The following is a 27,342-nucleotide window of genomic DNA, read 5'->3' as shown; positions in this document are numbered from 1 at the left end:
CCCACTGTGTCTACGACCTGGGCAGTTCTACCAGTGGTAGCAGTGATGGAAGCTCTAGTGTAGAGGTCTCCATACAGCCCCCAGCAGTTTAAGCTCAAAGCAGGATTACATGGCCTTATGCTTTAAAACACCGGAGGCCAATGGTCCTTTATCTGCACTAGAGCTGTCCCTGGTCCATGGAGCAAGGGTGGGACATTTTTGTAAACATCTAGCGAGCGCCAGAGTTTATGGTGCTTCTTCCCTTCCATCTCTTTTGAAACATCAACAAATCATGATGCCTATGTGAGCAAAGGATTTGCATACCCATTTTATAGATGAGACAGAAAGATGGTAATGGCTTGACTTTCAGAGGTGCCCACACATGAGTGAAATTCAATGGGAGTTGCAGGTACTCAATACCAAAAGTGACATGTCCAAAGCCACTGAAGGCAGTGGGTGTCAAAGACAGGATTAGACCTCAGGAGTTCCTGGCCTTCAGTTCAGTGCTCACACTGCTACACTTCTCTGCATGTTTTGCTATTTTTGAGCAGCAAGACCATATCCCTCCAGGTTTTAGTACTGTTATTTTGAAAAGATAACATTCCCCCCCTCCACACATATACCTCCTCAGCACACGTGAACACAGGTGAAATCACAGACTGAAGTTTAAGACCTTTTCTCTCCTTCCCCCTTTTCAGCCCCTCCGCTGGTTACATGTATAGGATGACTGCTGGAGGGGGCTTGATGTGTCACTTCTCAGTGGCACAGCATTGTTGCTGCTGTGGGCTCAAAGCCAAAAGATGGATGCTGCTACGTAGTTGAATAAGGATCTAAGTAAATTATCACTCGGCACCTTCTGCAGTCAAAGAAAAAAGGAATACTTTGCCCATACACAATAATTTTTCTTGTAGTCGTGGGCTAGATCCTGCTTCTATTGAAAACATTGGGAATCTAGCCATTAAGTTCAGCAGGTGCAAGTTGAGATTCTCACCTCAACCACATACACTGGTCCAAAGCTTGAGTCAGGATTCCTGCACTGTAGATACCCACAATTCATGTGCTAAGGGAGACGGGGGGAAAAAAAAGGAAAAGATCTGTGGTAAAATCGTGCGACGCCCACGTAAATATTGTTTGTATGAATTGGGTCCTTCATCTTTTGTTAGCAGCAGCTTGTTAATTAACAGCAGATTAGTGCTGCTTTCTTCTGACACATGAATATCTTTTGGGTTAGAAAATACTTGTACTTAATAAAATTGTGTGACTGAACAATTCAGAAAGTACTAGCGAAGATCTGTAATGGATTCCCTTTTTATGCCTCCACAACGGCCCCTCCTCCTTCCTTAAATGCAAGCAGATTTCTGCAGTCTAGTGCAGAAGAGACACGTTAAACACAGCTAAATAAATCATGTTTACTCTTGGCGTTCTTGGTAGTGGAAAATCTATTGGCTGTTTTTACTTCCTTATTTCTCAGCATTTGCTTCCTACCTGTTTTTGAGTGAGTGCCCAGAAATAGTAGTTTTGTCAAAGGAGTGAATTATGCCAACGGGCAGTTTGCTCTGCCAAGTAAGCTGCTGGATTGCAAAACCCCGTGACTTTTTTTTTCCCCAGTGACACTGAGCTACCTCCCGCCCAAAGAAATTAGGATGTAGAATATGGGTATTAATACGTGCAGTGTGGGGAGATGGAACTAGATACTAGCAGTTTGTGAGATCAGTTTAAGAAAATCAGAACATGTATTACAGAAGCTTTTTTTTTCTTTTCTTTTTTTAAGCAAACTATTTGTGATTGTGAAGGAGAAAGGACTGGAGACAGCAGTAATAGGAACCAGACATTTTTCTCTTCCCTTAGTCATTCCCTGTCCCCCATCAGAATAGGTATGGATATCATTTCGGTGTTTTTTTCCCCTCCAGATACCCTCTCAGATGTGAGGAAAAGGTGACTAAGCCTTTATTTTAACTGAGTTGCAACTCCATCCTCTCCTCATATGCTCTGCTGTTGTGAAGGAAGCGGCTTGTTTTTCTTTTTGTTATTGTGCCTGTTAGGGATATGAGCGGGGACAGCCGTTCCATTTTCTTTTGGATTCCAAATGGCAGGTTTGATCCTGCAGTCTGTCTTTACTTAGGCAACGCTCCCACTGATTTTGACAGGGGTTTCACCTGCATACAGACTGCAGGGTGGGGCTTGGGCTCACACCCTAGAAGTGGAAGGAAAGTCCCTTTTTCACAAAGACATACAGGGCTATATTCATCCGTGGTGCTGCTCTGTTGTAGTCAGTGAACTACGTCCTCTAGAGATGCCCAAACATTCCTGTGTCTCCAGACTGTGGGCCCAGTGCTGCATAATCGATGCAGGCAAAGCTCCCACTGATTTGGAATTGAGATTATTTTAACTGTAGGGCATGATCCTGCAGTCTTTTATGCCAGCAAAGTTACCGTTGAAACCAATGGGAGCTTCACATGAGTCAGCGCCCTCGTGAGTTTACTCAGGCTAGGTCTCCGCTATGAAACATATGTTGGTATAATTATGTTGTTCAGGGGTGTGAAAAATCCACACCCCCGAGCAATGCAGTTATACTGACCTAACCCTGGTATAGATAGTGCTGTATTGACGGGAGAGCTTCTCCTGTTGACATAGCTACTGCCTCTCAAGGATAGTGGATTAACTACGCTGTTGGGAGAAACGCTTCCACCAGCGTAGTAGTGCCTTCACTGAAGCACTACAGTGGTGCAGCTGTGTTCAGTGTAGACCTACCCTCAGATTGATTGAAAAACTAGAAAAACACTCCTTTCCTTCCCGCCAAGGCCTCAAATGCGATTCTGTGGTCACACTGGACGGTCTGTCCCTTCCCCCTTGGGAGCCTGTGGAAATTTTACCTTCGATTTCAGTGGGAGAAGGATCAGGCCTTTGATGAAAATAGGAATTTCTGAGGCGTACCTAAAAATCCATCATTGTAATATTCACCCCAGGATGGAGGCTCCTATGAGGCCTCTTCTACCTGACGAGCTTTTTGGGGAGAGAATATAAGGTGAGTGGCCACTCAGAGGGGCATCCATTTCCTGCACATGGTTTTGGTGCATGCTACATAGTAACTCTGAACAGGTTGGTGCAGAATAGGGGTGATACTGGGAGCAAGCTGAAGTCAATGGCTGGGAACACAGCACACTGGAAGGCTGTGCCCTGTCCATTGCTGGGAGATGGTGAATTCCATATCCCCAGTCCCAACTCAGTTCCCTGCACAGAGCCTGTTAACTCAGGCTTTGTTCTTACACCTTAACTGAGCTCATTATTCACTGTAGATTATTACTGTAAACAACCACATGTCCTGAGAAGTCAAATTAATTTCTTCCTTTGCTTTACTAAGTCCAGAAATGCCTGATCAGTTTCAGAACGGGAGGAAAAATAAAACAGAATCAAAGTTTGTATATTATGATTCCTTTAAATTTCTGGTGGGAATACTCTGCGATCAAAATGATATTTCCATGGAGGCTTTTGCTGCCAGTTTGTTTAATTACATTAAATAGTGGTATAAACCTCAGCAGAACAGAAGCCTCTCTTACAGCCAGTCAGTAGAATATTAAATCATAAGGAATAATGATACTAGTGTTAACGGGTTATAACAATCTTTATCAAATTAGTGCTCTAAGGTGTTATTTCGTTTTACCAGTTCTGATATGCATACGCATTTTTCCAGATCACCTGTTAAAAGACTGGAAAATGGATTGAATTCTATTACAGAAAAATCAAGAAGTTGTTTTGAGTGATACATCAGAACACTGTTTGTGATTTCGCAGTCTTGATTCCACTCATCCTTTAGGGAAAGATTCACAATATGTATATTGAAATGCCATCTACATCCAGAAAATCAGGGTTAAAAGGACTACTGTGTTGAAATTAATTACAGGACGATTTAATTTTTTTAGTCAGTGACATTTCAGAAATTTGGCTTGAAACCCAAGAGGCCATAGAAAGATTTTGTTACAGTGTGATATAAAGCAGTGAGCTCCAGTTTGAGGGTATAGACACTTCCATCAAAAACAAAACAAAAAAATCCACTGGCATTCATTTTACTAGGCTAATAAAGATTGAATTGACTATAACTTCCCTATGCTGAACATGGCTAAAATGGTTGTCTTTTGCTTGCCCCTCTGATGGTGCAGTACTGCCGTCTTGTTTTCGACTTGGTTTTATTTTTTTAAACGTTCTTTTTGATTCAGTAAATCAATTTGGCTTCAGTTTCAGACAGACATACTAAGAGGGCCTGATTTGGCTGTACTCACAGTGGGACTACTTGCGCAGTAAGAAACTACTCAGTATGAGTAAATGAGGTAGAATCAGGCCCAAAGAGAATATAATTACAGCATCATGTCCAAATGGTTCTTGTTTTCTTGAGGCTGAATTTGCTGTTATCATTCTGCCCTGGTTGTGAGGAACAAGGGGTTGTTTCTTGATTGTGCTAGTCTTTTACCTTCCCAGATGGAATTTGATCATCCAATCTTCGTCTAGTCAACATTCCTAAAGAGCCTGCTGCTGCTCTGATTGAAGCACTGGACAAAACTATAATTGATTAATTTATATAACATCAGGATTGGGTCCAAAATTTGTAACACATGGCTTCCTTTTGCAAATAACGTTTGATTAATTCCTCAATTATTTCACCTTTTAAAACTCCTATACTATCCCTTTCCTGCTTTTTTTTTGTCCACCGTAGATGACTAATCAAACCAATCTGCTTGGTTAATTTTCTATTCATGTATCAATACTTTCTGTACATGTATCATTTTGTTATTTATTCAGATTTGTTGGCTGATCATTGAATTGAGAATTAAGTTTAAGATCCTGCTTTTGACTTTTAAAATCCGCAGGACTCTTATAGCTTTGTGGATTGTGTCAAATTTGCTGTTGGTCACTTTACCCACTTCATTTGTACATTCAAGGTATCAAACTTTGGCACATTTTAAGTCCTCACTAGTGGAGTTTTCTCCCCAGAGAGATCCACAAATCAAAGTCTACCCTTATTTTTTAAATCTTTATTGAGTATTTCCCCCCTAACTACTTGCCACTCTTTGCTATGTTTTAGTTTGCTTATGTGAAATATCATGGTGATTGTTAATAGCGCTATATACAAGGGGGAAAATTGTGGTTAGAAATTTGTGCGTAAAAAGTCAGGAAAAGCAAAAGTGAAATTGCTAGTAGTATAGTTAACTCATCCACACTGTACGTGTATGCGATTTTTGATTACTAGAGGGGCTATAAAATGTATAGCTTAATGCCCACATTATAAATACTGGATAAGTTAACATTGCTATCAGCAGCAGACTGTCAGCAGGAGACTGGAAAAATAAATGTGTTACTCTCACAAACTTTGCTCACAAACCAAGCCCAGCTAAGTTGCAGCCCCTGTAGATATCACTTACAGACGATAGCGCAGACCTTCTTGTGTATGTGCTCTGTATCACATACAGTGATATGAGCTGATCATCCTCCCTCCACTTTCTTGTGCTAACAGTGAAACAGTTGACACTGTTGAGACTTAAATTGTTGTCATTAGTCTTCAGAGTTAACAGCTGTTGAGCTGAATGGGGTAGTTTGCAGCTCTCAGAACTAGTGTTTCAAAATGTCTGTAGCCTCTGACAAACAGCACTTCATTGATTTACATCCCATTCACAGCAGAAAGTTCCATCCTAGCCATAAGCACCTTAACATTTCCATTTCATTTGTGCCCATTCTTGGCTTTAATATTACATCAAAGGGTTAAACATTACATTCCCTTTGTTTCTTTTTAGACAAAAAGAAGGAAAAGAAAGGAGGAGGGGACAGAAAAAAGAGACAGCATACCATAACTTTCTGCTCTTGTTCATTCCCTTCATTCTTTAATTAGTCCTCTCTTCTCTCTTTGCCTCTGCCTTCTCTCTTCAGCCTTCCTTTCTCCTTGGTCACGCTTTCTCTGTGCGTTTCACAGCACCACATTTCGCATTCCTTAGGTCTCCTGAAATTCACCATAATAAGAAAACCACTTTTGAGACCAGAGAGCTGCTTAAGCCCCACTACAGTCTAATTCTGCTACCAGGTTTTTTCATTGGTGAGGGGTGATTTGTGGAGGACAGATGAAAAAGAGGAGAAAGGGAAAAAAGGGTGAGGAGAATGGTATGGGGACAAATTTAGGGGTGGTTGGTGAGAGGAACTTGTCCAAGCCACAAATTCCTTCTGCTTTCTTCTCTAAGGGCCAAATTCTGCATGAGAATGCTTGTGTGCATTGAAATATGAGCAGCTGAGAACAAAATTTGGTCCCAAATGGAGAAGTTCAGAAGCCAAATGGTCAGCATAATTGTCCACTGGTTAGTCCAGGCTCCTGCCCTGCTTACTCATGTCCCTTCATTTTTGCATTTTAAAATAAGATCTATCTCACATGCATCTGTGTGTCTATATCTGTATCTATAGTGTGTGTGTGTGTGTGTGTGTGTATGTTTGTATCTTTGCCCACATGCAGTCCTGATTTCACCCACTAATTCCCTCCATTAATTCCAGGATCTGTTAAATTGCTCTGATCACCTATTGGGGCGATTATATGTTTTAATTATGATTATATCAAGAATATTTGCTGAATATTCAGAACTAAAAATGTAAATCCCCACAAGGATTTGTATAACCATTGAAACTCCGCAGGACTTAATTATGAGAGCTGGGGAATGAAATCAAGGGAAAATTCATGCACTGTTTATTGTCAATCCTGTATTTTTTTTTTTAAAAACGTCCACAATCGGAGTGATTATTATTACTTATTACTTTATTTCAGTAGCACCTAGAGGCGCCAGCTGAGATCAGGGTGCCATTGTGCTAGACACTGTACGTGCACATAGTAAGAGACCCTGAAGAGGTTACAGTCTGAATAGACAAGACAGACAAAGGATGGGAGGGGAAACAGAAGCAGAGAGAGGTGAAGTGACTTGCCCAAGGTCACAGGAGGTTAGTGGTAGAGCTGGGAGTAGATTCCCCGCTATCCTGACTCCCAGTCCAGTGCTTGCTTTACTAGACCACACTAGCTCAAATGAGAAATGGTTTTGATGTCCTGTTTGTTAATGCTAGACACTTTAGGCCTGATTCTGCCCTCAATTACCCTCCCTTCCCTTCCTCCTGGCACTCTCTGGTATTTAATACACCCTTATAGAAGTGTAGGCAGCTACCAATGATGCAAACACTCCTCTCTTGAGGAGGAGAGAGCATGGTTTAATTTGGACTATAATAGCTTTGGGTTTTGGTGAGTAATTCTTTTCATATATTTAATCAGGGGGATTTAAAATAGCAAATATTTCCTAATTATTTTGCATTTTAACTGTGAGTGGTTAAAAAAAATAACAGAGATAAATGAGCAGGTTTGGTTCAATGACCCAGCTGTGACATTAGACAAAGCAGAATGTAAAGTCTTTGACCTGGTTCTCTAGCCAGGTCTATTGACCAGGTAACAGGAGCCCCTGCATGAGATCCAGAGTAGCATACAAAATACTCACTGTGACATCAGTTGTTGCCAAATAGTGGGACAAATACAAATGAACATACCTGTCTTCTAAAGGGCAGGTTTTGGCACTCTGTAAGCAAACTTCAGGGATATTAGGGGTCATCTGTGAAAATTCAGATTGTTTGTCGGGTAAGTAAAAGTATCCTCATCCTACTCTTTAAACATGAAAACCCAAAACAGGACACACAAGTATATGGATGATCGAAAACATAGATATGTACACACAAAGAGGATTTGCTTGAACAAAACGGATATTTAGGCATTTAATAACCTCACATGGGGTGTTTTAAGCTCAGTTTATTTATGTTTGTAAAGTGCTTCCAGAGCCTTGTATGGAAGGCATTAGTGAAATGAAAGTTGTTTTTTATTATTGTTGTTATTTGTATTACTATTATTATTATTATTTATTTCATTATAGCATCTGACTACTACTAGGACCCTACAACTTGCATGCACAATTTGGGGCCCGTAGAGAGTGATTCATAAAAACGTAACCCTAACACTTTTCACATTGACTCCTTGTACTGAATGTGTATTCAGCTGATCCACTGAAAGATCATTTTTTGTCTAGAAGTGAGTAAATAGGGTGCCTTTTAAAGACAGCTTAAGTAAATCTTTACCTTACATATAAATATGTGTTCTTATGATTGAGCATAAAAACTCCAAAGACAGAGCTGCAAAGGAACTGACTGTGTGAGCTGTTAGTTGCTTCTAGGACATTTTTTTTAAATACTGCTATTAAAACAAAACCAAGGAATTGCATAGACGAAAGACAATGTTTACATTGTGTTAAGGATCTGACATAAACTAACAAAAGTCAGGAAGTATAAAGCTGAAGTCACATTCACTCTTTTTAACCAGCTCTGTTGTGCTTAACCACTTCAGCATATATGTTATGTAACATAATACTTCAGACTCCTACAAATGCTTAGACACAACAGGGCATGTTAGGAGGAGCTTGGCATTGTTCAGAAGACAAAATCTCAGCTATAACTTTGCATTTCCTGAATGATGATGTTTAATCTTAACTTTATTTACATTTAGGCTTTTTTCCCCTTTACAGTGCTTAAATAATAGATACTTTTTTGTCTTTCTAAAAATGGATCAGCTATGGGAGAAAATCCCATCATATCCATTCTGCCCTTTTAGAAAGGCTTCGTCTGTGGAGATTTTATGCAATTTGTGGTTTCATCCTTGTTCTTTTTTTTAAAAATAGCATTGAAATGATACATTCTGAAGAAATCAGCTAATTCTTTAATGATTCCTAGAATATGTTTTTTAGATTTTAAAATATGGGAATAATTAACCTCAGATTATAAAAATCTGCAGAAAAGCCAAACAGGCCTGTGCAACCCTGAGATCTAATAACAAAGAAGGTGAGTCTGATTTCCGCTGTCTTAAGAGAGACCCATGGAATGATGACCTACATGCCTTGGTCCCTTGAGCAGCAGTTAGAGCTCAGCTATCTGGTGCTCAGTTAAGGTGGCACTCAACTTATCTGGTGTTTGGACATTTCAAAACAGAGGATGTTGTCTGCGGTTAATTAGATGTATTTTAACTGCAAAATGATTTTGGTAGTTAATACTGCTGTTATGTGCTTCAGTGTGAATCCTTAGTGGAGCTATTAAAGTGTGAGAGCCTGAACTTACCAGACATTTTGTAAAACTGTTGGATTTTTGTAGCACTGTTCAGAAACCCTATCAAGAGGGGAGTCCCTTTCTCACTTGGAGAATGTTGCATGCACATTTCCTACCAACTGATCAGTTGGTTGGGACCTTCTTGAACTCCTCTTTGCCACCGGGCTCCCAAGGATGCGCGCTACTCCTTACCTGATATGTTTTTTTGTTTCCAGACTATGGCCACACCCAAGGGTGGATTTTGTAGTGTAGTAGGGACCCCACATACTACTATAGGGCTTGGTCTGCTTAGTGCAAAGCACCCTCGACTCTTGCTTGAGTCATAAACCATAGGTTGAGGGCTTTCAGCATTTTGTAGGTGCTGAGCACTATGCAAGAACAGACACCTAAAGAGCAATGCCTCAGAACAGACAGGGGAGTTATTCTGTATTTTCTTATCAATTTATACCTAGGAAACTCCCAACCTTTTCCAGGGTAGATTTGACAAAAATGACTCGCACTTAATAAGCAAACAGTACATTTAATTATGGGGATATTTCTCCCCACCCCAGTCTTACTATATAGTTGCTTTCCCCCTTATAACTTAAAATAAAGTGGTTGGTGCAATATTGAACCAATGAAAAGAAACTAGATTTTTTTTCTTTATTTGCTTGAATTTGAATTGGGTTATCTGCCTATCTTGTTTATGAAATTTTGTGCTGTCTTTGCTGCACAGACTGTGACTCCCAAATCTTCCACAGCTCCATTTCCATATTCCTGCGTGCTTGTTCTTTGTTAATCACTTGGCAAGCGCTTATTTGAATATTAAAAATTTCTTTAATCATCAAAGGCAGGAGCACAGCTTCATGAATATTCATATTTTTTTCCTCCTCAGACTGGATTCTAGTTCATTACCCTGCAGTAAAGCCAAACAGTCATCAATCGCGCTCATTACAGCCGCTGGCGTTTTGATTGGCTGCCTGCTGCTGGTAGCTTTCTCCCTCCCCCTGCCCCCCACCTCTCCCCTTCCCTTCTCTTTGAGCTGTCGTGTACCTGCCAACAACAACAACAAAAAAATATCAACAGTGCAAGAATAAATTTCTCTGGTTGAAAAACAACTTTGCAAACTTGTCAAACAGTCCTCATCACTTTTTTCTGTTTTACCTAAAAAAATAAAATAAAACAATATTAGAAGGGAGAAACTTGAGCTTTAGAGATGAATATTTGTCAAGAGAGTTGACGTAAGTTTCATTTGCATAATGACTTTGTACTTCTGCATTAATAAAATTTGCATATGAAGCCATGTTAATTACTCCTGATCATGCTTTTTGCATTCATGCATAGTAATTTTCTCCGACTTGTGAGAATTAATGTCTTGGCATGGGGGGAAAGAGGGGGAGGAGCTATTCCCTGAACCACGCCAGACACTGTGTTTGAACCTACAGACACTGGGAGCTCAGCCAAGAATGCAAATACTTTTCAGAGACTGTTAGGGTACTGTCAAGTTTCTGTGCCAGTGTCCCTCACTCTCACTCTTTCTCCTTCATGCTCACAACGTTGCTGTTCTTCTATGACTGATTTATGCATTATCAGTTGGAATCCTTGGGATAAAGAAACGTATCTATTCAAAGGGAAGCCTCGTTTGCCAAAAAACAAAAAAAAAAACGCTAAGCAGAACACCCCTTCCTTACAACACTGCATTTCATATTTGAAGATAAAGTTTAGCTGGAGAAAGACCAGTATAAACCAGGCAATGTGTGTGTCTGAATAATCACAAATAGTTGTGTGTGCTTCGGCTTGTAAGGTGTCGTGGCTGGGGCGTCCATACCTCTGAGTGTTTGTGTGTGAACATGCCTCTGTGTGTGAGTGAGTGTGCACGTACACATGCATGTATATGTTTTATGTGTGTATCTGCATATGCTCTTCTGTGTGTGTGTGAGAAAGGGGTATTTGCCTCTCTCTGTGTACATGCTGTGGTATGTGTGTTACCACTGAAAAAGGTTAGAGCCTCTATGAAAATCTCAGTACTGTACGTACTTGGTGTGTGTGTGCTTGCTTCCATGTGCATGTGTGTGTCTCTGTGGCTATGCGTGTGCCACTATGCATATGTGTGCCTGTCTTTGACCTCTGTGTGTGTGTGTATATGTGAGAGAGAGAAAATCCATGGTTAAGAGATTATAATAGTAGGTGGAAAAGGTTCGTATTGTAATATGTAACATAGATGAAACAATTCGTTTTAGGAAAGGCTTTCAGATCAGCGGGAGAGATTATCAAATAGATGCTCATTGCACTGTCGGATGTGTCTGGCTCATGGCTGCAGCATGGTAAATACAGAATACCAGACTTCTCAGAAATAGCTGTAGGAGTGTACCTGAACACAATGGGATGGTGCAAGCATGGGTTTGCAACCTATACCCTGAATTTCCTGCTTAGTACTGACATCTGCCATTATTTTAAGAGCTATTTTATATAATGTAACTGAATCTGTCTGTCTGTCTGTTTAGCTGTCTACCTGGACACGTGGGCACAGAGAAGTATGTACATACAAAGGCACGTACACAGTTGGAAGAGAGGCTTAAACAAATGTACACCCACACAAACGTAAAGGCAAACACAATACATCGAGAAAGGAATACAAAAATAAACACACATATAGATGCACATTGGTCACAATATAATACGTAAAACAAGATCTCTCTTCATCTGGTGTCTGTCTTAAAAACTCTGATACATAACGTTCCAAAGGTAGGCTACAATTCCACTCTTGTATCACTCTGTTGTGCTTAGATACTGTTCTGTAGATGTGTCTGAGAGGATTGGTTTTTTTTTTCTTCATATACAATACAGTATGTCCAGCCGTGCCTAGCCAAGGTGAGGGGGACAATGAAAGGATAACATTTATGCTTGGATTGTGACTTTCCAGGGTTTTATCATTGTCAGCAAGATCCTTACACTCATTTTAATTTTGGGGGATTATATTTAATTTATCTTCATTTCTTAGACTCGTAGATTCAAAGGTCAGAAGGGACCATCATGATTATCTAGTCTGACTTCCTGCACTTGGCAGGCCACAGAACCTCACCTGCCCGCTCCTGTAATAAACCCCTAGCCTCTGGCTGAGTTACTGAAATCCTCAAATTATGATAAAAAAAAAACTTGAAGGTACAGAGAGTCCACCATTTACACTAATTTAAACCTGCGCCATGGCGCAGAGGAAGGCGAAATCCCTCCAGTCTGACCTTGGGGAAAATTCCATCCTCACCCCAAATATGGTGATTAGTTAGACCCTGAACACGTGGGCAAGATGTACCAGCCAGATACCTGGGAAAATTATCTGTAGTAATTCTTCTTTGTAAGTGTAAAAATAGTGGGGAACAAAAATGACTCTCAGATGTATCTGGAAGTCAATTCAGTTGTGCTGTATATGCAATGTAGAGCCTTTTTAAAGTGTAAGGGAAAATGTCTCCTCTCCCATATGCACTGGACATCTTTAATCCAGACTGTGATCTCTCTAGGCTTGCTTCACGCTATTCTACCTGCAGAACTCCCATTGACATCAATGAGAGCTACACATGCAGAATGAGTAGAAAATATGCAATAGGGATCTGCAGTGCAGGTGAGTGATTCTCCCATACTGACTGCAAAGGAGAATTATGCCTCAAACATCTGGGCCTCAAAGATCTAGGTATTTTATATCTATCTAGCTCTCTGTCTGTCTAGATAGATATAAAATACACTAAAACAATTAAATCAATTTTTCTGAAGTAGCTTCTAAAATTGCACCCACCTTTTCTTTACATCCAGACTGTTTTGGCTGGACATCTAGATTTCTGAGTATCTGATTTTCATGTGTAAATGTGATTTCCTCAGCCTGGTTTGAGTTTTTTATATGTACAAAACTTGGATGTGAAGAAGCATGGACACAGTTTGACAGGCCAGTTATGGACTGGGCACTTGTCAAATTTTAGTCCCAGAGCCTGCAAACTTACATATTAGTGTGATTGGGCCAATCTGGAAGTCTTTACTTTGTTTCCGCTCTGCCCCTATTCTGGCAAAATCTTGCAGTGATGAATGAGACAATTCTATCTCTTAGTTACAGTGGTGTCAATCCAGAGTAACTCCAAACCATTCATTGGGGCTACTCCAGAATGATAGTGTGATTGAGAGCAGAATTTATCTTAGTGGGAGATTGCTGAAGTAAAGGATGGGTAAATGCTGAGTATCTGATCTTTTGAATTAGGAGGGAGTTCATAGATTTTTAAGGCCAGAAGGGACCATTTTGATCATCCTGTCTGAGCTCCTGGATAACACTGGCCATAGAATTCAAGCCAGTGATTCCTGCATCGAGACCCGTAACTTGTGGCTGAATTGAGAATGATCAGTATCTCACATCACTGTCTTAAAAGGGCAGATTTCTGCTTTTCTTGCACGTCTATACTTAAAGCAGTTAAACTGATAAGGAGGTACCCTACCTTTGTTTTCATCTTTAAAGGCTAGGGCTGCCTGGTACCCACTGACAATGGGTTGGATGTGCAAAACCCAGACATATCCTTAAGGTACACACCCTTATCAGGGTGCTACTGGGCACCAGCTCTGCAATTTGTACAACCAGAAGGAAGCTTTGTTTGTTTAAAAAAATGCCCTAATTTTCTCTGGCGACTTCCCTTGAACCAATGGATGAGGTTTCTCTGCGAGTTTATTTTCCAGCCACTTTGCATTTGCCAAGGTGCCACCTTGTCTGACCCTCATTTTCTTCAGAAAGTTATTAAAAATGAAGGGAGAAATGAGAAAAAAGAAGGCACCACCTGGTCTGTGATTGCTGACAGAGGAAGGCATGGCCATGTGCTGGTCTGTAAGCCCTGGGAGTTTTCCTCTCTCACAGCACCAGTCCATGCAGTAGTGGCATTTAAGACCTGCCAGGGTTGTGTTTTATTGTTTATTGCTTCTCCCTTCTTTTCCTGCTCTTTGCCTCACATTTGCTTTTTCCCCTGTTAGAAGTGTCCTTTTTGATACTTAATTTCCTTTCTTGACTAGAGCACCTTGGACTAGAATTTGGACTCAGTGTCACTACCTGAGGGCTGTATTGCATCTTTTTATGATCCTGAGGGCTGTGGCAAAATGGAGCAGCTTGCAGCCACCCTGATCCTTAACAGAGAGTTGTGGTCTGTTGAGATTTTAGGAAAGACTACTTGTGCTTCATTTTGATCCCGACATTTGGGTCATGCTGCATGCTGGGATCTGTGCTCCTTGCAGGCCTCACCTCCGTATTAAAGCTGAGTTCACCCACCGGTAGTATAGAATTCTGTAGGCCCATATGGCCCGGAGGCAGAACTTTGGCCACCCCTAGACTCCATTGTAAGCTTTGGTTCTGTTGAAAGGTGCAAGTGACTGGAGTACACGTCACCTGTACTCCTTCTGTACGTCCCAGTCTGTCTCTTAGAAACATTATGGTGCAAACGTTGTGGTGCCGCACATGGGTAGTTGGAGATCTGACACTGGTTGCAGTATAATTTTGAATATTAATGCCCAATAGCCACCCTGTGTACTCAGATATCAAGCTCACAACTCTTCCCATGACACACAAGTTCCCCAGTAACCAGGTGGCTGAACCAAGCCAGCAGAGTGCCAACCTAATTCATTATACTATTTTTTAAAAATAAAAGTGCAATTATTCAATAGCTTTAGGATGCCTTCCCCCATTCTTAGGTCTTTATTGTTCTATAAAAATACTTCTCTTATTATTGTACTTTAAAATTACAATGAAGTGGCCCCTATATGTATATGTTTGACATCTGTTTCTTTTTGCCTGGCACACAGTCATACTCAGAATGTAGTACAGATACAGTCCAGTTAATGGTTATCTTTACCTGTTTTTGAAGCATTTGCAATGAGATCAAACAGTTCCAAAAAAAATGCCCCATGAGCCGCAGAGATGGCTTCTATTTAAAAGCAGCCCTTGCAAAAGAGCACAAATTTAGCCTTGATGCTTGGAGCTCAAGTTTTTACACAGGGAATTTAGATTCTTCACTTGTGGTTTTGGCAAAAGCTTCACACAAATGTTTTGCACTGGTGGTCTCTTAGCCATTTAAGATAAACGACAAAATCAAATGCAGTCCTTGCAGACTAACGCTCTGGATGCTGTGCCAAGGATGAAGTATCCCTATTTGCCTCACATGTGTAACTGTCAGATCAACATGTAGCCATAGTTTTCGAACTGGGACTCTTGAGATGGAGAGGATGCATTATAACATGCTGCCTCTAATGTCATAGGGCTTATGGCAAAATAGTTCTTGATGCCCGGGTGTGTGTATGTTTATGCGTGCACATGCATGCACAGACAGAGTTGTCACCTTTAAAACAAAAGAGCAACAGTGTTTGCCAAAAGATACCCCACAATTAACACACTTATTTCCTGATCTAAATGTAGGGGAAAACCTGTGGTTTCCGAGGTACCACTATGAGGTAATTGTTGGCAAATGCCAGCTTTTGAACGGTGACCACTGCACCACATAGCTTTATTTAGAAGCTACCCTGGATTAGTTGCAACTCCTTTGTTGAGTAATTAAATAAACATAGAGTGCCAGATCTTCTGTTCAATCACATTTGTGTAGTTCCATTGACTTCAGTGGAATTATGCTGATTTACAATATTGTGTGTGTGTGTGAGTCTGCATGTGCATTTGTGCATAGGTATGTGTGTGTATACACACATTTTAAGATTTATATTTTCTTTTTTAAGTCATAGGGCTCCTTTCTGACTAGTACCTGAAGAAGAGAGGGTTTCCAAAGAAGCAGGAGAGGATTCTAAACACAGCTTAAATAGCAGAAGATTTCTAGCTGCGTTAAAAATAAATAACACAGTTTGAGGCTACAATATCATTTTTCAGCTATTAGTAAAAAGCTTGTTGCATTCTTTATAGGCTTGATAGGGAAATAGAATACACAAATGGGGCATGCAAAATGCGTAACTGGCTGCAGCTCAAATGGGAAGGAAGCACAGTGGCCCATGAATGCTTTATTCTGGGAGCTTGATTTCTGGCACCTCTCTGAAGCCATTTGAGCTGTAAGTCACTGCACTTTGTCTGCGCTGGTGGCTTGATCCTGTTTCAGCAGCAGCTCGGCAGAAAGCTTACCCAGTTATGTGTCAGTTAAATGCATTAACACGCCATAAAACAAGAATCTCTCTTTTGATTCAGTCCCTAAGCACGTGCTGGTGGGTCTGGTAACTGCCTCCAGTTCTCATCTGCACCATCTTTGACCTTCTCTAGCTTCCCTCACCGGCCACCTCATCCCCTTTCCACGTCCCCCTCCCTGGGGCCCCTCCAGTCTGAGTTTGCTTCCAGAAAATTGCCTGTAGCAATCTGTGGTTTTGTAGTTCTTCAGGTCTCTTGGCTGCCCATCCCCCCGGCCTGGCTTCTCCTCCGTGGCTTTCCAACGAGCCACACCAGTCTCAGCCTGACATATAAATTGGTTAAATAAAAATATGTAGCGAATTAAGCCTAGCTGCCCTCCACCCTTCCTGTTTTCCCTGATGATGCCTCCTCTGTCCCTTCAAACTTAGATCCAACTGACAGTTTTTTCTATTGTTTTTTCTCCAGGGCCGTCCAGGCCTGCAAAGCTGCTGGGGGCTCCCATAGCTGCCTCCTCCCACTCTCACACATCAGTGATCACGTCACCTCTCCGCGCACTGGCCTCTTTCCCGCCCTGCCTTAGCCTGCCCTGCTGTGGTGCCCGTGCAGTCTCAGTTGGCGGGACTCAGACTGAGACTCAGACTGAGACTTCAGGCACATTTGGATGTCATTGTCAGTTGTCAGGTAATAGAAACTTTTTTTTTTTTTTTTTTGCTATCTGAAGGTCAGTAGTGCTGCCAAGTGATGTCACTGTTACTGTGGGCGAGTGGTCTTCGTTGGGTTGTGTGGGGGAGGCAGTGAAAATGTAAACATTCCCTCATCACTGAGGACGAGGAGTGGGAAAAGGGATGCGAGACCATTCCTTCCCCCCCCCCCCCACATCTATCCACTTTCAGATGTCACTGCCATTCGCTGCTGGTCTGTTTATGCCACATTGTGAGCAAAAGTCTGAGAATCCTCACATAATGTGATACCCTGGTATCAAGATTTCATCTCTCTGGGCTGTTTATTTTGAGCTTAATTGGATAACATTTAACATCTGAGGTCTTTTTTTCCTAATCATTTGTATTACGGGCTTTCCTCAGAGTCCATGTGCATGCGGGATGTATGTGCTCCATGCACTTTTCTGCCTGGCTTTTGAGAAAATGTTCCCCTTTAACATTTTTTTGTCTTCATTTTTTAAACCCTGATTCTTGTCACTGCCATGAAGGAAAGGCGATGTGGATTAGTGAAACCTAGGTAGCCAGGGAGGACCCTGACATGTGACTGACTAAAGAGTTGATGCCTGACCCTGCCATTTCAGACTCAGGGATCTCTTTGAAATCAATGGGTGTTCTGAGTGCAGCTTAGTTGAGAGATCAGGCCTGTAGTGAATTTAGGGGGTTAGAGGTGAAAATGGGAAGGATCTGAAAGAAAATTCAGCTAAGGCAAAATTCTAAAGTGCTTACACAGGCAAAACTCCCATGTGTGCCAAATTCTGTAGTCCCTATTTAGGCAAACTTACTCGGAGTTTCACAGAATAATGCTGAGTAAATACTGCATAAGGACTGCAGAATTTGGACAGTCAGGAAGGAATTAGCAGAGTGAGAAGTGAGTAAAGCCTTAAAGAGTTGACCTCGATGACTTCTTGGGAGGGCCAACATAAACTTGCTCGCATACAGCTTTTCATTGTAGCTTATGCAGATAGAATCCTACCACAGTATAACAGTGACCATATATCAAGACAGGGTCCCTATGCTCAAATAAATTTTAGTCTCTAAGGTGCCACAAGTACTCCTGTTCTTTTTGTGGATAGATACAGACTAACACGGCTGCTACTCTGAAACCTATGATTCAGTTTCTTTGGAAAATACCTGATTGTATTTCCTTATATGTCTGCAGCCTTTCACTGGGGGATACCGGGGCTGAGGGAGAAAGTTAGGAACTTCAGATTTAATGTGATGAACAGAGACTGAAAATTTTGCAAGTACAGTATTTTAAACCTTGATTCTTGAAGGATGAAGAATTCTCAAGAGGAGGTTTAAAAATACACAACAGTACCTCCTAGAGCCTGATCCAAAGCTTGAAGTCCACGGAAAGACTCCAGTTGACTTCAGAGGATGCTGGATTGAGCCCACAGTGCAGTCAGTTTTCATTCACCAGCTTTTCTCTAAGCACAAACTCTTTATATCCAGCATGATGTTGCACAATGTAAAGTATTCAAATAATGTCTGCCAGCGATACGTGAAGTTGTACTATATCCAAGTTCCCTATAAGCAGGTTGCTTTCTTGATGAGGTTGATTCTTCACTCTGTTAATCTGGCTTCACTTCATTGGCTTCAGTGGACTGACATTGCCATAAATAATATAATCAAGCCCTTATAAACAATTAACACAGTGTGTAAAGGTAGCTAGTTTCCCCCCCGTAACCAGTAAAACGTACTGGAGGCAAGCTCATATTTTCTGTTCCCCTCTCTCTTTCTTTGTTTTGATATAGAATAGACCCGGGTGTCTTTATATGTAGGTAGTTGTAACAATGAACTGATACTCTTATTCTCTATTGCTTCTAAAACAAATATAGACAGTTAATGGAGAGAGAAGAAAGTAAAACTAAAAATAGAAAAGGAAGGAAGGACTAACTCATTACAGCATGTTGGAACACAAAGCTTTTCTATTTTATGTACTTTCATTTTATAGTTGAGCGCTGCTAGTGTTTGGAATGATCTATTTGCTAAAAGAGTGATGCCAGCTTTGTGGGGAGATAGACCTGTTATCATGGCTTCCTATAATTACTGCTACAGTCTATGGCACTTAGAGAATAGGTTATATCAAAGCACACGCTAAGTGTTTATGACAGTAGTTGGTCAAGTTCTGCTCGAAAGAAACATTTTCTCCCCTTGGAAAGGAGGCTCATATCTACTTAACCCTTTATTGTCTTCCATGTATAGCGTTGAGAACATAGAGCAAGGTTTTTCTTACACCCAAAATGTTTTGTGGAAGTGAAACAAAAAGAACCTCTTTGTATTGACTATATAATAATACCAGTGATGATCTCAATGTTGTTTTCTTTCCTCTTCGTATAACCGTTTACACTGGAGAGTCACTTACTCCAGCTTTAGGGATCTGCTTGTGTCCCTAACTCGATTAGCTCTTTATTCTGTCAGCCTTGTTCCTGTTTCTGAGGAATTGTTTCATTCTTTGAACAAAAGTCGTTAACATTACCCTCCTCTCTCCTCCCCCCTCCATTTCGTACCTTTTTTATTTTTCAGCTCTTGCTTAAATGCTTAGTAAGGACCTCATATTTTTCAGTGTAGCCTCAACCTCACTAAATCTGAGGGCAAGCAATTGAAGGTACATCTGTGGGCACCTAGTATCTCTGATTGTCACTCACAAATCAGGTCCTTAGGAGTCCGAGCAATTTGTGGCAGCAACAACCTGAGTTGTTGGCTGCATATGGGAGCCCACATGTCAAAGCTGCTGTTGAAAATTTGATCCTAGATATGATTTGTCTTGTATACAACACACAGATAATATTCAGTGTAGTCAATAATAACCACAACAAATGGATGACATGGAAGTTCTGCTGTGGTGTGTGCTGGGCTACTTTTTGGTTGCTAGCTACATTTTCTGTTATGCTTTTGTTAATTTCTTTGTGTATAAGTAAATACAGGATGTAGAATTAGCAAGTTAGAGCCTACATATTAAAATATTATTATTTTAATATCTACACATATCACTGTTGCAATGTCTTTTGTGCCTCAGAAGCTTCTGTCTGTTGAACTGGGCTCTCTTGTTTTAAATGTTTTTAGTGCCTATTTAATTAGAAGTTGGAACAGAGTCATGAAATTAATGGGGTTGTGTATCTTGGATCTAAAATATAAATGGGCACAAAATTCACTTTGCTTTGTGTCTTGCCAGATCAGAGTGTTTTTTTTAAATCTTTTTTATTTTGTTTAAATTAATTCTGACAGCTTAGCTTAACTGTAACATACATAACAAAGACATGCAGATGATTATTGAGTGACATAATTATATGTAAAATTATATGTATGTTTGTGTATACAAACACACTAGAAAACTTTCACTGAAGCCATTTTTCACAATACATCTTCACTATAAATACAGGCTTCTTTTTCAAGATCTGATTGATTAATATTGTACATGGAGGCTGAGATTTTCAAAGTGGCCTACGAAACGGGGATGCTCAATTCCCATTAAAATAAAAGAGAAATGGGCTATGCAAATATCAGCCCAAGAGTACATGACATTTTATGACATACTGTACAAACACAAAAAGTCTCTGCCCTGAAGATGGTACAATCCAAAGGTGCTAGAAATGGAATTGCAGTAGGTACATTGCAATGCACATTGAAACAAGATTTGTCTTTAATTTACCCATTATACTTGTATTCATATGGGCTTGATATAAATCCATTGGCACTAGCCCTGTTAGCATGGGTTTTATATACATATATAAAAATAATTAAATCTATCTAACATATGTATATCTAATCAATCAGTGAAACAACTCCCTTCCCACACAGACATATCTATAAGAGGTAGAAAGCTATTGTAATACTTCAGTTGCATGTTTAAAAACAGCAAGTGGGCATTGACAGCAGTGATTAACGGACAGGACTGTGAGGTTCAGGATCTAACACAGAAGCACCATGGGGCCCTAGATCACATGGTAAGAACAGTTTTCCTTTAATTCAAGGAATTGGCCATATTAGTTAAGACATTCTAATAATTACCCAATAATCTTGTAAAGTTAACATCAATTTATTTTTCTACTAAAATTTTGCTGACAGTAGTATTTAATTAGTCTGGTGTTTTCTTGGTACGGGTTAAAGTGACAATAACGTTAAAAGAAATACTGTAAGTAAATAATAGATTTTAACAGTAGAACATTTTTCCTCCTTTAGTTATATCATGCTATTCGTTTTGTGTTGGTTTATAACCTGAGTCAGCCAATGAGGGGAGAGGCTAGAAAAGACCACCCTGCTGTAAAAGGCTTGATGCAATTAATACAGTCTGTCTAGAAAGCAATATTATTTCAAAAACTTTTATGTTAATGACATGGTATGTGTTCTGCACATTTCATACTAGAACAAGAAGCAAGCTTTTGTTTCATATCAGATTGGGTTTTATTAACACTGGAAGATCAATGGGAAAACAAAACAATAATCAGAATGGAGAATGCGAACTCATCCTGCAAAAGCCTTCTCACTCATCAAGTCCCAGGACGATGACTGATATGTTACTTCTCCCCCTCTTACTCAGTGGTATCTGAAAAAAAAAAATTCATCCAAATTAGATTTCAGATCCACTAAGCCCCCCCCCCCTTTTTTTTTTTGGAGAGGAGAAAGAGGAGTTGGTCAGTGTATGTGTGTGTCTGTGTGTGTGTGTGAATGCAGACAAAGAGCTACAGCTACATTAAAATCATTTGCAAATGCTTCTTCTCATTATACTGTGAAAAAAAAAAAGATTCACGCTAGAGTAGAACTGACTAAAATTTGTGCTCAGAAGAGATGTCTCTATTAGTCACTGATTACTTATATGTATTTACTTATTTTAGTGAAATATTTAATGCATTTTGAAGATTTTATTTCATGCACAGTGTTTAAAGTATCTATCTATCTATCTATCTATCTCTCTATCTCATATCCAGCCACAAACTAGACCTCATCAAAAACTTGTTTTTAATACATGGTATGTTTAATACATGGTATGTTTATCAAGAGATGAACAGGAGACTATAAGACAGCACACAGGCAGCTAAAATTAGGGTGCTTCACAGGGCAGCGGTGTTGGCAATATAAGTGAGGCTTAGGCTTTGTTCTAGAAAGACACCCTTCAGTATAACTTAGTAAGTCCTAATTATGTAAAGTTAAGAACCAGCGGGGCAAAAGGGGTATTTAAAGTTGCTTAAAACTAGTTGCCTGCAATTTCCAGACATCCAAGGAAAAAGAAAGGTGCTTAATTGCAATATTAACGGGTGGAACTGGATCCAGTAGTGGTAAGACAAAGGAGTTCAAGGAAACATTGCCTACAGTAGAGACAATGGCTCCAACATTTAGAGAGTTAACTGGATTGCATACCACTACGCCAAGCCCGAGAGTCTGAATTCTTCAAACGTTCCAAATGTAGAGCTAAATCAAAGAATTCTGTTTCAAATCCATACAAGATGTTGCTGTTTTTCTCCTCTGACAGGAGAAGCATTTGGAAGTGCAGTTTCTTTCTTTTTTTATAGCTGTCTTAAAAAGGAGTTTGGATGTTTAGCACAGCTGGTGCTCATTACATTATGCACTATCAATAAAATAGCATGTGTAATTAATTTTTAATGCAGTGCTATATGCAGCGCTTTAAAGCAGTTACTGTATGGGGAGAGCTGACACCGGTCACCGACATCAGAAATATTAAAATAGAGGGCTAGATTTTTGCATTTTTAAAGGGTGTGTGTGTGTGTGTGTGTGAGTGGGGAAGGGCTAATTATTAACCATCAGTTTTCTGGCCATGATTAAATTTAAAAATATTGGAACAAGATAGGTGGAGGTGTTCTTTAATTTATTTATGGAAATGGATGAACTCCCCATGACTGAGGGGCTCAGTGTATGGTAAATGATGACTTGTTTAGGAAAAAATGTTTTCAGAGTAGGTAAACACCATTAGGCTAAGCAGTAAGTTTGGTGGATTTGTATTTTTTAGTGACGGGTCTTTGTTAAATCCTGACCACAGCTTGTCAAGTGAGAAGCTATTGAAAAAGGCGAAATGGTTTGTGAGGTTAAAAGAAAATAAAGGAGACGCATTTGAGTTCCTTCAGACCCCCTTTTTTTTTAAAGAGTGCTTTCTTGTGGCATTTCATCGGTCACAATAAAAATAAACCCCAAATTTCTTCTCTTGAATCATTTCATATTTGGAAGCAGCATCAGTGTGAATGAGAGTAAGTAGAAGAATTAGGAAGCAGCACCATTGATGAGGGAGTTGCTACTGCTCTGACAAAGGACCCACTCAGAAACAAACCCATTTACACTTTTGCTTTTTTCTCTGCAGATTGGGGCTCATGCCATACTTTTCAGGAGACCCAAAATAAAAAGAGGATGCCCCTGCTAATAGGAATGTAGGTGGAGCTTAGGTGAATATATAGCTGCACACAGAAATCATATCAGGAAACACCTCCACTGCCAGTAGCAAGAGCAGACCTATTTTCCTAGCTGAAATATTGTGCACATTATTACTCAACAAAGAAGACGGGATCCACTTTGTTTTGCAGCAGGAGCAACAGGGTAACTGCTGCGGATAATTTGTGCTGTAAGATCAACCGTTTGATTGCACTGCCTTCTACCTGCCTCTCCACTCTTTCCCTAAATGCAGCCAGTCTCTTCGTAAACACGTCATAAAAAATATTAAAAACATGAAGAGGGGAAGGCTTGTGTGAAAAAGTAATCTGTTAGGAAATGAAGGACCAAATTAGGATTCGCACTGCCTCTCTGCACTCACTGGGCTTGCCTTTTGGCTGTGTAGTGCACACGGTTTGGGTTTTTTGTTGTGTTTTTTTTTTTTAGCACTGAGATTTTTAGACACACAATACGTAGATGTTTGCAATTATTCTTTATTTCCCTCAGTAAAATCCCGTTCATTTGTATGTAGCATATGCCAAACCGTTTGCTTGCATTGCTTCACCTGGCATGTGTAGCACTGAGTTATTCTGTCCCTTCAGAAATGGTTTCTGTCATTGCTTTTCTTGGCACTTTAGATTTGCTGTGTGTGTAAGGAAATGTGCTAACTAGGCTTTTCAGACTCAGTGAGGAGGATTAGTGTCCTGAATGTAGACCTATCTCTCACAGTCAAGGGCAAGTAGTCTAATCTATGAAATATCATGTAGATGTTATTAAGCCTGTGTGTTTGGCCCACAAACCAGTGTGAAAAGCATTGGTAAGTGTACATTTCTTTGTGAACCTTCTAGTTTTTTAGAGGCACTGTGCCAGATTCCCCTCTGCAGTACCACAGCATAACTCCATTGAAGTCAAAGGAACTTACTGAGGTACCTATGGCACTTCTTTTGATAGGTAAATGACTGCGTAAATATTTGAAGCATACATTTTCGTTTTCTTCTTCGTTTGTCTGTCATTTCCATACATTTTTGTAACATATAAGTGTATCTATTGCACTGGAGTGTGGCATGTCCCTTATGTAATCCTCTTCTTTCTGCCCTGTGGATGTTGTTGTTCTTGTTTTTTTTTAACCAGTGTCCTTGGTACTAAAGACAAAGCCATTCACCATAGCAAGGATTGGGGAAGGAAGGTCTAATGAATCAGTAAAATGTGTACTTGAAAAGAAACAGGCAAAAATCCCACATAGAGAAGGCTTACATTTTTTATGAATTCAACTGTAAGAGTCAGAGGTCCTGAGACTTTTGGAATGAGGTTAATGCAGGTGCTGAGTGAATATCTGAGGAAACAAGGATATTTGGAATCTTCCATAAAATTGTACTTTTTAAAATTATTCTTAGCTAATAAGAGTTTAAGGAATCCGTGGGTAGAAAGAAGTCAATGTATACAACACACCTGGACCCTTTAGGTTTGTTGAAACACCACTTCCTTATTTTGGGCCATATCCCACTTGGTTACTCATATAAACAGTCCCGGTGGAGTGTAAGAGGAGTGGGATTGGACCCTTTGTCTTTTCGTCCTTCAATCCCACTCCTTCTGTATGGGTGGTTGACTCTCTTTAATTTTCATAATATTAACAGGTTATTTTGTTTTCTTTGTCTGTGTCTTGAATTGCTTGCTTTGAGCGGTTATAATTCTTTCAGAACACAAATGGTCCATTTAGCTGTTCCTTTAACCTATTTTTATAAAACACTCCAAAGATGATTCAGTGCTCACAAAAGCATACCTATGCCTTTTGTTTATTTCCTGGGTTTCAGTAAACCTCTAAGTCATTCAGCTTCAGGAGGATTCTGGGTAATTTTTGAGTACCCACTTTCATTCCCTAACACTGAGCCATGTGATAGCCTCCATGAGCCAGGCAGAACAGTGATCATACAGTGCCATCAGTCTATGTGTGGAATTCTTGTTGACAACAGCGGGAGCACATGTGGTACTTAGTCCTGTGAGCATGTCTTCCTGAAAGGTGCCTTAGTGCTTTTCACTTCCATCAACTTCAGTGTGTTACACCCGTTTATGCGAGCTGTGAATTTCTCCTATGTAGCCCAGGAAAGATTTAAATGAGAACCAGTATATGGTTAGGAAGGATCTGTCATTTAAAAATATTAACAATAAGTTATGTAAGAAATAAAAATTAACAGAACTGAATAGGATCTTAAAATAGCAGTAAACCTGCTTACATTTAATCCATCTTTAAAAGAACTACTGTTATTTTAGTTCACATCTTCTAAAAGGTCTTTCTGTTTTTTTTCCTCCCTCCAGTAGAACAGGGAGTGAGTAAGTGCATGCATTATGACCTAGCACTGTTTAACATTTAAAGGGTGTCTAAAAATTAGGTCTGAGTGTTTACAGGTTAATTAATCCAAATCCTTTATAAAAATATGTGTACTGTTGATTGAGCTGGAAACAGGATGTTTGTGGTTTTGCCTATAGTGAGGATAACATTAAAATAAGTAACTTTACCCTTATGCAGAAGTCCTAAGAATTTAATAGAAAATAAACTCATTCTATAAATTTTGCAAACCTTTTCATTTAATTAAAATAATATCCCTGTTATAAAATTCTGTAGTATGGTTATAAAAGCCCTATAGCATGGATATAATTTTCTATTACATTCAGAAGGTTTGTAGAATAATTTTGATAGAACCCTATTAAATTTCTCTAGAAACTTACTGGCTTCATCCTTATGCATTCTGCAGGGCTTTGCCATAACAGGTAGGCTAAAAGATGCTATTGAAATGAGAGGCAATAGAGCTCTCTAATTCCTCCTCTTCACCATCATTGTCAAAGATCATTAGGATAAAGTCAAAACATCCTTAAAAGCACAATCTCTTTAAACATTCAGTGGCCACTGGCCAGCAAGTCTGCTTTTCAAGGAGCAGGCAGATGATCCGGGTTGGGAATGGGCAGTGGAGGGTAGTTTTTTTGTGATTATAGAACGGTACAACATAGCGTCATCCAAACCTTTGAGGGAAAATGAAGATGTACTGGGAAAAAAGCCATTGCCTTTTAATGTCGGGTTGAAGACTGCCTTGTATAATTTTCTCCGTCCTTTCCCATTAAGTCTGCCAGCACCATTGCACGTCCCTCTGAGATGATAATCAGTGATTAATTTTTTTTTTATTACACTAGAATTGGCAAAACCAAATACATCTTTTGTCTGTGGTTGTTTATATTGTTGGTAGCTCTTTTTCTCCACCCTCTCCCTTTCTCCAGAGATTCCTGTTATCTCTGGTTAAACAATCTGGTCTACTGAGATTGTTAGAGGAAGGTTGCCCATGTGATTGTATTCCCCTGGGGATAGCACCACACGCCCTGCTCCTCTGTAGTTCTCTTGGGAATGCTGGAGCATTTTGCACACAGACAGACAGACACCCCTCTCCCCATCAGCCCATCATGAGTCAACATTTTGGTTGCTTTGATATGTAATTAGAACAAGCTCTTCTGTCAATGGTCTGCTTGACTTGTGGTGAATGATCCGCACACTTAATCCACACCTAATTTTTATTCTAGAATTTCCTATTTTGCGATCTATTTTAATATTTTCTTAAAATAATTAGTCCCTTCACTTTCTTTGATTTCTTTCACCTTAGGAAAATTTCTCTTTATTTACCCTCTCCACATTATTTTTAAACAAATTTTTCAGAGCCTCCTCTACAAAAGTCAATCCCAAAGTGAAATTTTTAAAATTTTTTTTTAAATGGAAGTATCAGCTGAAAGAAAACACAGCTCACAACATGCAGATTTATTGAGCCAGCATGAGCTTCTTTAATCAAATTTTTTTTAAAACTGGAATAAGAACACTGTCCTTTTAAATCTGAACTCAAACTTTACTGGATATTTTACAGAGCCTGGTTTCATTTATAGTGGAGCCAGACTTGCTGTGTGAGAGCCGTCCGCATGCTGGAATTAGTCTTAAGCTTGCTTCTGTGGCGTTGCCAAATTCCATGTTTGTGT

At 39.9% G+C, this 27,342-nt stretch overlaps 1 protein-coding gene across 6 annotated transcripts in view; it reads left to right on the top strand.

Annotated features, from left to right (window-relative positions):
* The window catches only part of BCL11B (BCL11 transcription factor B), a 102,563-nt gene that overhangs the window by 29,321 nt on the left and 45,900 nt on the right, over positions 1–27,342 (top strand). For 4 of the 6 annotated variants that reach the window (XM_075065673.1, XM_032773745.2, XM_032773744.2 and 1 more), the window contains one exon: positions 16,706–16,921. The exons of the other annotated variants lie outside the window; for them this stretch is intronic. In XM_075065673.1, the coding sequence (XP_074921774.1) occupies positions 16,706–16,921 (216 nt within the window). The remainder of the gene's footprint in view (positions 1–16,705; positions 16,922–27,342) is intronic. 6 annotated transcript variants of the gene reach the window in all.

This window comes from Chelonoidis abingdonii, chromosome 4, assembly GCF_003597395.2.
Source record: "Chelonoidis abingdonii isolate Lonesome George chromosome 4, CheloAbing_2.0, whole genome shotgun sequence".
In the NCBI taxonomy this organism is placed as follows: domain Eukaryota; kingdom Metazoa; phylum Chordata; order Testudines; family Testudinidae; genus Chelonoidis; species Chelonoidis abingdonii.
This window is presented reverse-complemented; position numbering and strand designations above follow the sequence as displayed.